The sequence below is a fragment of the Phyllostomus hastatus genome, unplaced genomic scaffold (assembly GCF_019186645.2).
Source record: "Phyllostomus hastatus isolate PE091 unplaced genomic scaffold, TTU_PhHast_1.1 phas_contig_80, whole genome shotgun sequence".
Taxonomy (NCBI): Eukaryota; Metazoa; Chordata; class Mammalia; order Chiroptera; family Phyllostomidae; genus Phyllostomus; species Phyllostomus hastatus.
The window spans coordinates 37,915,844-37,932,561 of NW_025333960.1; the positions used below are offsets into that span (position 1 = coordinate 37,915,844).

A 16,718-nucleotide genomic window follows, 5' to 3' on the forward strand; every position below is an offset into this window, starting at 1 on the left:
TAGAAGCAGTTTAATGGGCTGTGCTTGTGGTTTCAACGGAAAGTCCTGTAGCAATAGTAAACTTGTAACAGCAAGTGACTTCAGTTTGCATTTGTCACACCAGGAAGGACAATACAATATCAATTTATTCATTCATTTTTGTGTCAATATAGTGGTGTTAAGGATGGTTGTTGCACACAAGGGGTAAAATTGAAAGGGGTAAAAAGGCAAGGCTTTACAATGTTGAATGCTTAATGATTTTATACATTGCTATGTCAAAACCCTTAGGAGGGTTTCCTGTATGGTTGGTCTTAGATAAGACCTTATTAATCTTGGTTCTTTCTCACAATTCTGTTCTAAGTCTATAGGAAGTTGTTAAACATCTGAGAATATATTGCAAGAAGGAAGACTTTCTTCTGTGTGTGTGCTTTGTAGATATGTTTATATCTTTTTCCTCCACGATAATTTCTTACCTACCAGTTTATAAAATAAAGCAACTGGTTTCCCTTTTTTTTTTTTTTTTTTACTTTAAAGTCTGTTAAATCTATTTTCTGCTCACTTTATGCTTTCTCCCTGCCTGGATTTACTGTTATATCCAGCTACCATCTCTGTTTATGTTGATAATGTCCAAATTTGTATTTCTGTATTTCTTTTCTTTGAAACTTCTGTTTCCATTAGCATTATCTAGTTCAAACTAAAGTTGATTACTTTTTTCCTCTTCCTGTAGTCCACATCGTAGCAAATTTTTCAAATCCTTACCTGATGCTATGTTTATTGATTTTTAGAGAGAGAGGAAGGGGGAGAGAAATACCGACGTGAGAAACATTGATCAATTGTATCCCATATGTGCCCCAACTGGGGATTGAACCTGCAACCTAAGTTTGTGCCCTGACTGGGAATTGAACCCTCATTCTTTTGGTGTACCGGACTATGCTCCATCTGAGTCATCAGCCAGGGCTGTACTCCACAGCTTACCCTGTATCCAGTATTGTATATGCCAGTAACCATCTAAGGAATGAAGTGTTCTATATATAATTTGTATGGGTTGAGTTGGTTTTTAATGTTCAAATCTTTTGTATTCTTACTGATTTTCCTGTCTAGTTTTATCTGCCTAAAACAAGGAATTGAATCTGTTAATGTTGAGTTATCTCTCTTTTTTTCATTACTGTTAGCTTTGCTTTATGTATTCTAAGCCTGTTAAGTACATATATTTTTGTACATGATAACGTGTATAATTTTATATTTTCTTGATATATTAACCTTTGTATCATTAGGAAGTGTCCCTCTGTATCTAGTAATATTGTCTGAAGTTGATACAGACATTTCAGCTCTACTATAGTTGCTCTTTGCATAGTATATCTTTTCCATTATTTCCTGTCATTCTAGCATATCTTTGAGTTCCAAGGTATGTCTGTTGTAGAGTGCCTACAGTTGAATCTTGTTTATCCAGCCTGACAATCTTTGCCTTTTGATTAGAATATTTAGGCCACTCACATTTAATATAATTATTAATATGGTTGGATTTATAATTGCCATTTTGTTATTTATTTCCTAATGTCTCTCTTTCTAGTGTCTCTTTTTTGTTGTTATTCCTCTGTATCTTTTTTACTGCCTTTGGGGTAGGGGTGGTTAAATGATATTTTCTAACTTTTTTTTAGTGGTTGCTTTAGGGATTACATCTGTATCTTTATAGTTACCACAGTCTTCTAATTAATATTTACTTAATTCTAATAAAATATGGAAACGTTCTTCCAGTATGGGAGAGCTCAATCTCCTGCCTTTTATGCTATTAATATATGTAACATCTATGTGTATTATAAACCTAGCAATACAGTGTTAAATTACTGCTTTGTACAGAGAAGGAAAAATTATTGTAGGGTCTTTTATGTTAATGTACACATTTACCACTTTTTGTTGTCTGCATTTGTTTTATGAATTTGAATCTCATATGGTGTCATTTCCTTTCAGCTTAAAGAATTTCCTGTAAATCAGATCTGCTTCCAATCAAATTTGTTGGTCTTTGTTTTTTCCCCTCTTCATTTTGAAAGAGTAGTTTTGTTGGATCTGGAATTCTTAGTTGATAGTCACTCCCTTTCTCCTCTGTCCAGAAGAAAGAGAGGTAAATTATTTCCTTGTTCCTCATTGCCACTTTTCAGATTAATTTTTCTCTTCCATTTGTCCACATATTGTTGTCATCGTTTACCACTGACTGACCCCTTTGTATTGTGACTGTTTTTGTTCCTTGCTTAATGTCATTTTGTTCATATTACTCTTACCTTAATTTTTGGTGACTTTAATATACACATATTATACAGACAGTGTGATTCTTTTGACACTGCCCATTCTTTCTGTGAACTTTCCCATAATGATTTATTCTCCACCTGACCTCAGCCAATGTAATGTACTTCCATAGTCATACTTTAACTAGTACTTCTTGAACCATCTGTTGTGAAAAACAGTATATATTTATTTCTAATCATCATTGGTAGATTTTTTTTTGTAAAATACAAAGTCAATTAGTAGGAAATTGAAATGCTGTTTGGTTGTCATGACAATACCAAATCATTGTAAATTTCTAATAATTTATTCAAATTTCTATACATCTTTGAAGTCAGAGTAACACTGTTTTAGATCTTGTCAGTTACCAATAACTGCAACCCTCCCCTCATCTCAGTTTCATTCACAGTGCTCTTAGATTACTACCTTCTGTCTTTCCAACTCACTCTCTATAGTACCCTGAGTCCACTGGCTTGTCTGCTCCATTGTTCCTGCCACATTTTTCACTGCCTTGTACCTTCTTAATGTGATCATTAAAATAATTTCTTTGCTTCTTTCTTGCTTTGTTCTACTAGTTTGGCAAAACTACGATTCTGGTTAAATCCAATTTTTATCTTCTTTGCCTTTGGATTACATAGCTGAACTTGAAAGGAAACATACCCATGGGTATCAGTCTCACTCTAAGTTCATGACTACGTCCTTAAAATGGGCCCATATTGTCTGGAAAGCATATACTATACTTTTAAGTTCCTTCACTTTCTCACTGCTGTTTCACACCTGGTGCTCAAATCAGCCTCAGTGCCACTCTTAACTGATGACCTTGCTGTCTACTTCCTTAATAAACTTGCTGTCAGAAGAAAACTCCCACAGATCCCCTTTATGTCTGTCATTGAGCCATTAAATTAGAATGACACTATTTGTCTTGATAAGAATTTTTCTTAAGATCATTGTGTTAAATCAGTTGGAGATGGGGACTGGTTATATAATTTTCTCTTCCTTTAAAACTTTATTATGTCCTTAGGTATAGGGGATGGACATTTAACAATAACACAATTACTCTACAGTTACGCAAAGTGTTGTGTGGGAAAATGGGTGTATACCATGTTAATTACAGGGATTTTATTAGGCTGTGAAGTACCAAAGACTACCCTAAAGAAATAATAGTTTATTCTGATATGTGTGAAGAATAGCAGCAAGAAGGAAGGCACCAAATGAATATGAAAAACTATTTATGTGACATTCTCTGTAGCTGGAGAGAACTAGGGTGTGAGTGGCCCTAGATGAAACCAGAGATGTGGGCAGAGATTTTGAGCTGGGGAGAGCAATCACATCTCTCCCCCTTGCTCCCTTAAGTTTGTGTTAATGGTCCTTCTGAAGTTTGGAAATTGAGTATTGTGAATTGTTCTGTTTTTTTTTTTTTTCCAAATCCTCTCCCAAGGATATGTTTATTGATTTTGATAGGGGGAAGAAGGGAGAGGGAGAGAGAGGGAGAGAAGCATCAATATGAGAGAGAAATATCAATTGGTTGCCTGCCCTGTGTGCCCTCATGGAGGCTTGAACTTGGAACCTTTTGGTGTATGGGATAATGTTCCAGCCAACTGAGCCACCCAGCCAGGGCTGAATTGTTCTTTTTGACTCTGTTTCATTCATTCTCTGTTAGACTTTCTGTAACCAGTGTTATAACCCTTTTCCATTTGTCACAACTCCCAGACCTGCCTTTTTTTTTTTTTAACCTTATATTAAGCTTTGCTGATGAAGAAGGAGGTCTGACATGAAACAAACTCCCTCCACATTTTCACATTACCCTCATTCAGCCTTATACTTTCCACTTCCCTGTCTCCTCAGAGGGGGCAGTAGACTGCTTCCTTTCCGTTATTTAACTCTTACGCCTATCCGCATCTTAATTTCTTAACGAGTGCATGGATTGTTAAAACAAATGGTGTGTTTTAATTGTCCAGAATTAACAGGTGATTTTAAATATTATTGCATATAATTCTTTCTAAAGGAAAGTAAAAAATCATCAGATAAAGCTCAAGCTGCCTTTATTTACTTTCTTCTTGGTCATCCCTCTCATTTCAACCTTTAGAGGACATTAAAAATACTTTATACATATGTGTAATTTTAAAAAAATGCTTTTTCATAAAAACATGAGGGCCGCTCATATTTGCCTTGTGACAATATTATTCTGTCTGCTGTATGGAAAATAGGCTGGTTGGTAGGAGCAGGATTGAATACAGAGAGACAGTAAATGATGTCAATCATTCCATTGAAGAATAAATGGGGGAGGGTTGTGTTTAGAGTGGCTGACTATGAAGATGAAAAATAGTGGACAGGCTAGAAATTTAAGGAGGTAGGATTGCTAGGAATTAGTGAATGATGGGATGCAGTGATTACAGGAGCAGGCGTTATTAAAGGTAACCCTTAGGTTTTTGCCAAGAGCAGTTGAGATAGTAGTGGTGCTATTTACTGAGGTAGAGAAACTAGAGAAGTGGTCAGATGACTGATTTGGTTTTGGACATGAAGAGATTTGGTGCCCTTGTGAAATCTAAATGGAGATGTTAGGTGGCTATTTGGGTGGATTGGTTTAGAGCTCAGAGAAGGTCTGAAGATGGAGCAACAAAAATTGTTAATAGAAGAATGGTGTTGGAAACTGTAGGTGTATAAGAGGTCACTTGGGTGGGTGAGTAAAGGACTTAGCCCTAGGACTAACTGCTGAGATTTGGTAGAAGAAATTAAGCTTGCAAAGTAGGCAGAGAAGGAGCAGCAAGAATCAGAGACCTGGGAGCCAAAGACATTAGTTTAAGGAGGAAAGGTAGTGGTTAGGCATAGAATGCTGCTTAGACATTAAGTAATATGAAGGCCAAATTGTGTCTGTTGGGTTTAGAGATATGGGGGTCTTTAGTGATCCTGGTAAAAAGTGTTCTATTGGTTTTACAGAAGCAGATAATCACATGGGAATGGGTTGGAGAGGGAGGAGAGGTAAGGAAATAGAGGCAGGGTGTTTAGACAACTCTCTGAATAAGGCTGACTTTGAAAGAAGAGTGGTACCTGGAGCGGGGAGATGGGAGGTTGAGATGGTAGGCAGAAGGAGGATTTTAAAAAATGAATAAACTATGAATGAATGGATGGATGTTCAATTGAATGTGAGATGTGGATGAGTACGAAGCAATAATCACTAATGTAATGTTCTAGGGAGATGAGGGGGGGATGATTATCCTGTCCTGTCCTATCATATCTTATGCATATAGAAAAGGATTGCTTTTAGATCAGAGGGAAGAACAACATGGGGAAAATGCTGATCTAATTTTGTTTCATGGTAAATTTTCTGTGAACTGTAAACTTAGAGGGTTGAGAGCCTTTTAATCACATTTTTAAGATGCAACTCCTGTTTGATAATTTTATCATTTCTTTTTTTTTACTGCCATCTATAACTTTTGACTGTCTGTACCAGAAAAAAACACCCACACTCCAACCAAAAACAACATATGCAGTAAATAATCTGGCTTTTTGGGAAGACTAATCTGTACATAAACATTTTTTTTAAACAGTAAATCCTTTTCTTTTTTTTTTTTTTTTTTAAGATTTTGTTTATTTATTTTTAGAGAAGGAAGGGAGGGAGAAAGAGCGAGAGAAACATCAATGTGCAGTTGCTGGGGGTCATGGCCTGCAACCTAGGCATGTACCCTGACTGGGAATCAAACCTGCAACACTTTGGTTTGCAGCCCGTGCTCAATCCACTGAGCTACGCCAGCCAGGCTGTACATATATTTTCCCCCTGTGTTTAGGGCACTTTATTTATATTCCATTTCAGGGAGTTATGTCACAGCTTGTATTTCGACTTCCTGTGACCCCTTTCCCCTTGTGTTTTATGAATTATAACAAAATCCCTCTATATGGGGAAATTCTAGTAGAATTCATTGACCAAATTTGACTTAAATAGTAGTTGGTGTCATGAGCAGAAACATAACTCCTTTTTCTTCAGAAGACCTTTTTTTTTAATGCATTTCTCTTCTAATGCATATGCAATTCTATTTATCTATCTATCTATTTATTTATTTATTTTTTAGAGAGGGAAGGGAGGGAGATAGAGAAACATCAATGTGCAGTTGCTGAGGGTCATGGCCTGCAACCCAGGCATGTACCCTGACTGGGAATCGAACCTGCAACACTTTGGTTTGCAGCCCGCGCTCAATCCACTGAGCTACACCAGCCAGGGCAAGAAGACTTTTCATTAGACTGTTATATTAGAGTGGATTTTTGTATAGAGAATACTTGTATGTGATACAAAAGTCAAGAGGTACAGAACTACATACAGTAAGAAGTCTTTAATTCCTGGTTCCTCATTTACTCTCTTTTGTTGCCAAAGCAGCTGGTGTTACCATTTTTTTTAAGTATCCTCTCAGAGAATCTGTGCATCCACAGGCACTCTTACATATAATTTTGTTCTTTATTTGCATAAATGCTATAATGTACCTTTTTTATTCATTTAACATTATATATTTAAAATTGTTCCATATTAGTACATAAAGAATCTTTTCATTCTTTGTGTCCACATTGTAAAGACATACTATAATAACTGATTATTTATGTTCTCTTAATGTTCGGTGCCAGTGTTTATGATTGATTTGGACATATTTAAGTGGTTTTGACTGAAATACTGGGGTTTTTTTAGGCAGCAAAAGTCATTATAAATCTTTATATAAATACTTAGATTAAAAAAACTGGGAATGAAAGGTAATTATTTTATTGGTATGTACTTGAAAGACATTGATATCATATTTACCTAAAAGGAAAAATAGACTAGACTTACTTATGTTACCTACACAATTTATTTACAGAAGAAACAAAAATTTTATGGTCATTTTAATAAATTTGCTTTTCAACCTGATGTTGTATTATGTAGTTTAAAAAGGTCCAGTGCCCTCTTCTTTTAAAAGTTCATTTGAGGCTTTTGACTCTTATGCTTTATGACTGACATTAATTTCATATGAATATATTTCTCAGATATTTCACCTCTAAGAAAAAGCTTTATTCTGGAATACATAACTTCATTCTCCACAGAAGAGTCAACTCTCATTTTGATTTAGTTAGAAGATCTTGGTTTATTTGTCATACCCAGGGGTATTTCATGTCTGCATATATTTTATTTCCTGTTTGTGTTGCCAGCATGCTTTATTTGTCACACTGGCAGTTTGTTGGTTTAACCTTTACTCCCTCTGTTGGCTTTCAGTGATGTAACATTCGTTTTGTAATGGCGTTAGGAATAACATTTATGCGTATTTTCACTTAATTTAAAATTAGCAATGGTGCAGATATATTTATGAAATAGGCTACACAAGGGATTGTTTTACTTATTTGTTTTTAAATTTATTTATTTATTTTTAGAGAGAGGTGAAGGGAGGGAGAAAGAGAGAGAGGAAAAAACATCTCAGTTGCCTCTTGCATGTGTCCTGACTGGGGACTGAACCAATGACCTTTCACTGTGTGGGATGATGCCCAGCTGAGCCAGCCATATGGGTCAGGGTGGTATTGTTTAAAATTAATAAATGTTTCTAGTGGCTATGAATGTTTTATTTTTCATGAATGTGTTAAGGAAACTTCATTCAAATGTCTGTTTTATCAGCAGCTGAGAAGAGGGCCATGAAAAGCAAAAAACAAGTATATAGAAAATTTGTGTCGATACTAAGCAAAAAGTAGGCTTGGCATGTTAGATTAATAAAAAGATTTTCCAGGTATTTTCTACTTGCTGCCTACCATATATTTAACTATCAATTAATTTGGAGTGAAGTGATGGAGACATCTTATTTCACTTGAGTAGCATACCATCTAGCTTAATATTTATGGGTGTGTGACCTATGGGACATGATGATAATTGCCTTCTTTAACATCACATATACAGGATGAGGTGTTTACTTGCTTTGCACATTCTTAGTATCCTCTTAAAAACTATCAGTTAATGAAGTTTGCACTCTGTAGGTCACAGCTCTTGGGGTTAAAGATTTTGTCCTGTTTCTTCACATTTAAATGGAATTGTGGCACACACAGTGGGCTAGGGGTGTTAGGTTCTAAAGTTAGCATATAAGGTGGAAGATGTGTGTAGGGTGTTTTCTCTTAAACCCCTTAACTCATTCTTGGAATAGAGTGCACTAGGTTTTCTGGGTTTACAAAGTAGTTGATTCGTATTAGTGGGTATTGTTTATGAAATAAAACATGCTTAAACACTAGACTCATTCAGCATAATGAGAGGTCTTTGGGAATTATGACTACTGAGGAAAACAGCAGAGTCAGGCCTTTCATCCTAATGTCTTCTGGAGCAATTCCTGTTGAGAGGAATGGCAGACAGGTTTGATGTATATAATTACTTTGGTTGTGCATTTGCCAAATGCAACTAGTTGAAGATTTTTCTTTAAACATAAGTGTATGTTTGATGCTATTCCACTGTAATTCCTCTCTTGCCTTTCTTCGATGATTTGAATGCAGAAGTAATCATTTCAGTTAATTTGTTTTCTAGATTAGTTTTTAAGCATTCTTTCTCATTTATATTAAGTCAAATTGTACGTAGTAACTATGTCAGAATTTTGAGGATCCCTTTTGTAAACACAAAATTAAGTTTTAAAGTTGCAAATCCTTGTTTGGTTGCTTGCTGGCCTTACAAGTTCAGGAATAGAGGATTAATATTGTGCCATTTTTGGTAGCTGTGTGTGCTAGTATTTGGATAGTACTAAGTTCTTTGAGTTTGACTCTTGATGAGTATGTGAAGATACATCTATTTCAAAGGCTCATATAATAATTTTTGCTAGCCACTTTGAAAGGTAAGGCATGTTGTGTTAATTAAGTAATTTGCCATTTCTGTTTATTGATTTTATGTGTTTTTGTCCAGGTTGCTTTCCTGTTGCATCTTTGACATAGTTTCGTAGACTCTGCTCCATGATTAACTCAAACATCTGAAATGAAGATGGAGGAGGCAGTGGGAAAAGTCGAAGACCTCATTGAGTCCGAAGTCCCACCAAAAACATCCAAACAAGAGACAGCTAAGGAGGAAGATGGATCTGTAGAACTGGAATCTCAAGTTCAAAAAGATGGTGTAGTGGATGCTGCAGTTCTATCTTCAATGCCCTGCTTGTTGATGGAGCTGAGAAGGGACTCTTCTGAGTCTCAGTTAGCATCCACAGAGAGTGACAAGCCGACAGCTGGCCGAGTTTATGAGAGTGACTCCTCTAATCACTGCATGCTTTCCCCTTCCTCTAGTGGTCACCTGGCTGATTCAGATACATTGTCTTCTGCAGAAGAGAATGAACCCTCCCAGACAGAAACAACTGTAGAAGGAGACCCTTCCGGAGTATCTGGTGCCACAGTTGGGCGAAAGTCTCGGCGGTCTCGATCTGAAAGTGAAACATCTACTATGGCTGCCAAGAAAAATCGGCAATCCAGCGATAAACAGAATGGCCGAGTCGCCAAGGTTAAAGGTCACCGGAGCCAAAAGCACAAGGAGAGAATCAGGCTACTGAGGCAGAAACGGGAGGCTGCTGCGCGTAAGAAATATAACCTGTTGCAGGACAGTAGTACCAGTGATAGTGACCTGACTTGTGACTCAAGCACGAGCTCATCCGATGATGATGAAGAGGTTTCAGGGAGCAGCAAGACAATCACTGCAGAGATACCAGGTAGAGGATGTTTTTTAAACTGACTGTAGAGCACCTGATGGCATTTCTCAGCTGTCAGGCTCAGTTAGATGAGTGACACTTGAAAAAATCCAGGAGACCTGCAGCTCTGTGTAAATTTGAAGACTGCAGTGTATTACAAGACGTGGCCAATTCAAAAAACCTGTTGTGAGGTTTCCAGTGCACTTTAGCACATTAGCAAAAAAGAAAACATTTAAATGGTTAATGATAGGGACAAGATTATTTTTAAGTAATGGAATTTCTCACGTCTCTCTCTCTCTCTGTAACACGTTACCTGAACTCCCATTATTGCCTTTCTAGCACTGTTTAGATTTAATAATCACTGCTCAGCATTATTACTAAGTACATTATCCTCAGGAATAGGCACCTTGCTTTATTATATAGCCACTGCACTTGAACTTACGGTGTCTGAAATAACGTGTCCTATCTTTCCTTAAAGATTTCTATAACTAGTTCTCCTAAAATAGTAGTTGATGTGTTTTTTTCTTATTCAGTGCATGATAAGCTAGTTATCCTTTTTGCACATTTTTCTATTCTGAGTTGTCACTCGCATTGAAAATAATGTGTGGGTTTTTTTTGAAAAATTTCCCCCTTACTCCCTAAATCTTTAAAAAGTTTGATTGATAGAAATCTGCTTGTTCAGCTCTCACTTGTATAAGGGTCTAATTTATTACACGTTTGACGTACCTGCTTTTTCCATATTATCACATCTGGTACTGTGTACTACAAAGGCAGTTTTGAGATTTCATAGTGAAAGAAAGATGAGGTCTGAATGCTTCTTAATTGGTGAAATCTCATTATTGAGGAGACTTATGATTAGGAACATTATGTAAACTACATGGCGCTTAACAGATCACAACAACATTGTTTATTACTATGTCAAAAGGGGAGGTTTTGGTTTTCAAGGTTTTATGGGTGACACTGTTATTCCTTCTAGTTTACTGAAAGTTTTTTTTTGTTTCCACACATGAAGACAACATACTGTTTACATACAAAGAATATTTGAAAAACAGAATATTGGTTAATTAAACCTGTAGCTGACCAAACTTATAAACTCAGTAACAAGAATGATTAGTTTTAAAGCACTTTATAGCTCTTTAAATTATAATAAAAATCTCACCCATATGGTATGTTAAATAGAGTTTTACAGTCATTAGAATGCTTACTGTTTCAATATCTACTGAATTACTATGGTAGTTCCTTGTGTTAAAATTAATGGGGAAGGTATTCTCTCTTATGCATGAGAGAAGCAGGCTTTGAGTTTGTTTTAGGCAGGTTCTAGGTATATTTCAGTTTTGCATTTAATATTTTTAAGAAAGTTTTTAATACTTGTAAAAATTGTTCATGCATTATGTTCTGTTCTAATCTATTAATCAACATCATTATGCATCTCTTGATACAGTGCTTAATTTCGCTCACTAAACACATTTCTATGTAACCACCTCAATACTTTGCCTTTTTATGTGAAGAGAGAAGAAGGTGGGTGAACAAAATTCTCTATGATGATAGACTCCATTGTAGAGGTGGCATGAGAAATACCTTCATGGGCACTCTGCCTGTTTGGCTTATACAGGTTAGGTGTGCTTTGTTCATATTTTTCAAATCTCTTTGCTATTTGACTATCTTGACCAGTTTTTAAAACTAAAATACCATTGATTTGTTTCTTGTCTATTCTGAATTGTATACTAACAAAAACCTCAAAGTAAATTATTTGGATCTATAATTTAGTTTCTGTTGTTCACACTATTTAGTAAGTTGTGGCTTTTTTGAAAATAAGTAAAGTTTTGTAAGGTAATCATGGAGAATCAGATGGTAGGTGAGGTGCAGGGTTGCTATCTATGACTACCTAGGCTGTGCCCTGCCGTTTCAGGAGGTGCTGTTCACATAACACAGATAAGAGTGGTCTTTCCTAGAATTATGTAAAGCAGTGAAGATGGGACAGCCTACCTTTAAATATCAGGAAGTTCATTTCAATTGTCCATATTGTTACCCCAGAAAAATTGTGACATTGTGCATTTTTTGATATAAAAATTTATACCTCAGTTTCCTGAGTCACATGACTGTGGAGAAGGGATACACTGAACCTCATAGCAAGGGCGGTAGAAAGTTGTATAAATTGTTCAGCTAGGACAAATTAGGAACTGACCTGAGTGCAACAACGTGGACATTCAGGTGAACCTTAAACTGGATGTGCCTAATAGGATCTCTTGGATGTTGAAATTTGAATCCAGCTGTTGACACAGAATGGAAACCAAGAGGAAAAGTAAAAACTGAGCTTCTTGCTATAATCTTTCATCAAGGTAATTACAATAATTTAATAATTCAGGAAATTATTTAGAAACTTTTGTTTGGCAGCAGCTTAAATGTTGAAAGAATTATGCTAAATATTCTTTTATGCCAAATAATAAACAATTAATGTGATTTTTTAAAAAAGAGTGAAAATAAGTAATGATGCAGGCTTATTAATGCATGATAATATTTAATTGAGTTTGATATCTAGGCAACAGGTGTTTATAAAAACTTTTCTTTAGTTCATAGTTAATTAGCAGGCAGCTTAGTGTGCACACTAGATCATTTTCTTAAAGTTTTTGAAAAAATATTACTGTTTTAGGAATCTCTTTGGAGATACCATACCAAGATAATTCTGGCAGTTCTTTTCCTTGGGGGATTTGGAACAGAAACAGAGTATCTTGTAGTGAATATTAATATAAAAATACTCTGTATGTGGTGGTCTTTAGTGTTCAAGGCTTTTATCAAATGTCTCATTTATTTTTATAGATGACCTTTTTATACTGTTAATCACTTGGCAGTTTTACGAGCAGAACATTTTTTTTCTTGTGGGTGGAGTTTTCTCCGTGTAAAATCACTTTAAGTTGCGACTGGATTTTGTAAAGTCTGCTCTTGCAGGAAATTTTGATTTTAGTGAATATGAATAATGGACATCAAACTTCATTCAGGTCAAGAAATTCTCTGAACAGACTAACTTACGTGCATCAGTGTACAGGGGTAGTGGGGAAAAGTTTTTTCAGTAACTGTTGTTTTTCTTAAATATTTACCCTACACTAAAACCTTAGGGTCACTTCACCTTGTCTTGGCTAATGTGACCTGCTTTTGTGTGGTTAAGTAGTCACCACATAAATGCCTACTCAGACGGAGGTCCAAAAAATGTACTCACCTTGGTAGATAAGGTTCAATTGTCTTGGCTGGTTTGCATTTAGAAAATCTAATTGGTCTGTTTTGGAGAATGTCAGGGAAGCTGTTAAGGACAGCTGTCTGAAATCACCTGAATTCTCAAACTGTAGCCAGGTTCTCACCATCTTTTATTCATCATAAGCATTTATGCACTGAGATACATCATGATAATCTATCATCTTACCTCACAGTTTTTTTGAGGTAAAGAGTTAGGCTTGATGAATTAACTCTTGCTTGGAAATTTAAAAATAAAAATTTTGAAGTAGTAAATCCCTTGTAGAAATTTTGAAAATAGAAAAACATGAAATAGAATATTAAAATCATTCATAATCCTTCTTTTGTTAACATTGAATATGTTGCCTTCCATGATATATAACAGAATTTATCATATTATGTTTATGTACTTCTATTTTGCTTTCCCTCTTAATTGCATTTTGAACATTTAACCAAAACAATATTCTCTTTAAAATGTATTTTAAAAATTATTTAGTTAACTAGGAGAACTTCCCTAACATTGGTTCTTTGGTCTGTTTTTAGCTTTTGCTGTTATTAAAAAGGATATGAACACTTTAAGGGTCTTGACACATACTGCCAAACTGCTTTTTAAGAATATATTGTTTATTCCATCTAGGAGCTTAAGTATTTTTTGCATTACTTTCTTGCTATTGAGTGTTTTTTACAAGTTGCTTTGCATTACTTTGATCACTAGTGAAATTGAAAAATCATGTTTGGCCATTTGTATTCTTTTGATAAACAGTTCATATTCTTTGCATGTTTTGCTCCTGCCACATTTGTTTTTATGATTTGTGAGGGTTCTTAGCCTGTTGGGAATTGTATTACTTAGAAAAAATTTAATACTAATTTAAGCAGTGGGGACTTGTGGTAGAAGATAAGACCACAAACCCACACTGGGAATACCATGACCTTTTTCCTAGATTGAATATGAAGTGGCTAAAAGTCCCATGTTCCCACTTTAAGCCTTTTATAATCTGGTTGATTTTAGTAACTGTTTAGGAGACTCACTAAATACATTGGTATCAAAACACTGAGATGGAATAATCAGATGGTAACTGCCTATTTTCATCTTAGTAAATGCAAATGAGGTAGGTAAAATCCACATGGTTTTCAATCTGGCTATATATTAGAATCACTTGAGGAGCACTAAAAACAGGATGCCCGGGCCCTACTCTAGACCAGTTAAATCAGAATCTCAGGGTCTGACCCAGGTGTCAGCATTTTCCCCCCAGCTTTTTTGCAATATACTCAACATATATAACATTATGTAAGTTTAAGTATATAACATGAATATTTGATAAATGTTTATGTTGTGAAATGACTACCACAGCAAGGTCATTTAATACACCCATCACTTCATGTAGTTATAGTTTGTGTATTGAGAACTTGTAAGTTCTGCTCTCATAGCAACTTTCAGATATACAATACAGTAAATACTGTTAACTATCACCATGCTGTGAATTACATCCGTAGAACTTACTGTCTTATAATTGGAAGTTTATACCCTTTGACCACCTTCATTTCCCCTCCCCCAAACACCAGTCTGCTCTATTTCTATGAGTTTAGCTTTTTTAAGTTCCACATGTAAGTGAAATTATGCAGTATTTGTCTTTTTCTGTCTGACTTATTTCACTTAGCATAAAGGCATCAGCATTTTTCAGCTTCCCCCAGTGATGATAGCAGCCAGGGCTGAGAACTCAGTTGAACAGTGATGTTTTAAGTCATAGCTGAACATCAATTGTGAAGCTGGTAGTGTGGTTCAGTTAAGTTTTGTTACTGCTAATGGGTATCAAATTCTGAACAGTGAAGCCTAGTTTTAAAAAATCTTAGTTATAAAAACCACAGCAGAGCTCTGTATTAGTTAACAAGCATAAGCCCTTTTACTCCATTTAAATGGTAATTTTAAAAGCATGCATGGTTTAAATGTGGTTTTCTCTATGCTACAATGTCTGGATAATGTTACCTTAAAGTTAGAATCTTTTGATATCTTACTGGTGGCTATCCTTTGGCAATCTTTAATGTTAAAGCACCAAAGTATTGTTTTTGGCCTGCTTTTCCTACCTTATTTCCTAGAGTGAGTGCCTATATTAACTTTTATATGCAAAAGCATAAGCTTTGCTTTCGATGTAATTCTTTTTCTCAAAGTAGGATATATCTTAGTATTAATAAAAGAACATGTGTGTTTAAGGTGAGAATATGGTCCTTGTTTTTTTTTTAATAGACTTAATTTTTAGATCAGTTTTAGGTTTACAGTAAAATTAAGCAGATAGTACAAAGATTTCACATATATACTTCTGCCTGCACACATGCACATCCTCTCCCACTATCAGCTTCCCTTACCAGAGTCATACATTTGTTGCAGTTAATGAACATACATTGACATGTCATTGTCACTAAGAGTCCATAGTTTACATTAGGGTGCATTCTTGGTGTGCATTCAAAGAGTTTTGACAAATGTGTAATTACTCTCTTTTTTTAAGATCTGGAAATATCAGTGTTTATTGCTGGTAGTCATTTTTATGAGGCTACATCTTATCCAACATAAGTATTTAAGTAATACCAAAATCTCTCCTGTCCTATACAATTAAGTTTACCCAGCATTTCAAATGGGAATAAACTGCTTAAAGAAAGCTTGATATTTTTTAAATTCTACTTAGTCTTTCCATAAGCTAAATAAACTGCCCTCTGGGGAAAGGTGTGTCCTTCTTGAGGAAGTTTATGTATAAACAAGATTTTTTTTTTTAAATAATGAAGAAAGGGGGTGGAGTAATCAGGGGAAAAGGAAATAAATTGAAGTTAATTGGGAAGGTTGCTAATAAACTTAATAAGATTTTTATTAGCTGGGTAGAATGGGGCTAAAAATTTGTCCCATAGCTTTTTAGGCATTGAAGAGAGGTGGCATGATGGATTAAACAGTTCTTGTTGTCTAAGAGAAACATTTAATACTAAGAACTAGGGTGCTGGCTGAGTAGCTTGGTTATAGCGATGTCCCAATACGCCAAGGTTGAGGGTTTGATACTTGGTCAGAGAATATATAAGAATCAACCAATGAATGTATAACAAAGTGGAACAAGAAATTGATGTTTCACTTCTCAAGCCAGTAAAAAAATATGGAGAACTGGTAAATTTTTCTTTTGCATCTTCATGAAAAGCCACTGTGAGATAAAGTGAACTGTATTTTCAGAAATATCTTGGGTTAATTATAATACAGCATTTTATATGGCTGTTCTTGATATAGGATTTCATGTTATAGGTAGATGGTATAAGGCCAACATCGATTGATTCCATCAATCATTCACTTATTCAGCAAATATTTGAGCATCTCCTATGCAGCATTGGGAATGCAATTGTGAATGTAAATAAAGTCCCTGCCCTCATTGAACTTAATTTTTTTTTTGAGGAGACACAATAAATGAATTTATCATGCTGCTATCAGGTAGGAATATATGTGCTATGGATAATAAAGCAGGCTATAAGAGATAAAGATTGACTAGAAATGGGGTGGAAAAGCCATTTTAGGTAGTATAGTCAAGTGGTCTCAGGAGGTAACATTTTTAATAGCTCCCTGAAGAA

The 16,718-nt window shown here is 35.3% G+C and overlaps 1 protein-coding gene across 3 annotated transcripts in view; it reads left to right on the forward strand.

Moving 5' to 3' along the window:
- The window catches only part of CUNH18orf25 (chromosome unknown C18orf25 homolog), a 70,086-nt gene that overhangs the window by 15,226 nt on the left and 38,142 nt on the right, over positions 1-16,718 (forward strand). For all 3 annotated transcript variants that reach the window (XM_045849825.1, XM_045849824.1, XM_045849826.1), the window contains exon 2: positions 9,137-9,920. In XM_045849825.1, the coding sequence (XP_045705781.1) occupies positions 9,206-9,920 (715 nt within the window). In that variant the 5' untranslated portion in view covers positions 9,137-9,205. The remainder of the gene's footprint in view (positions 1-9,136; positions 9,921-16,718) is intronic.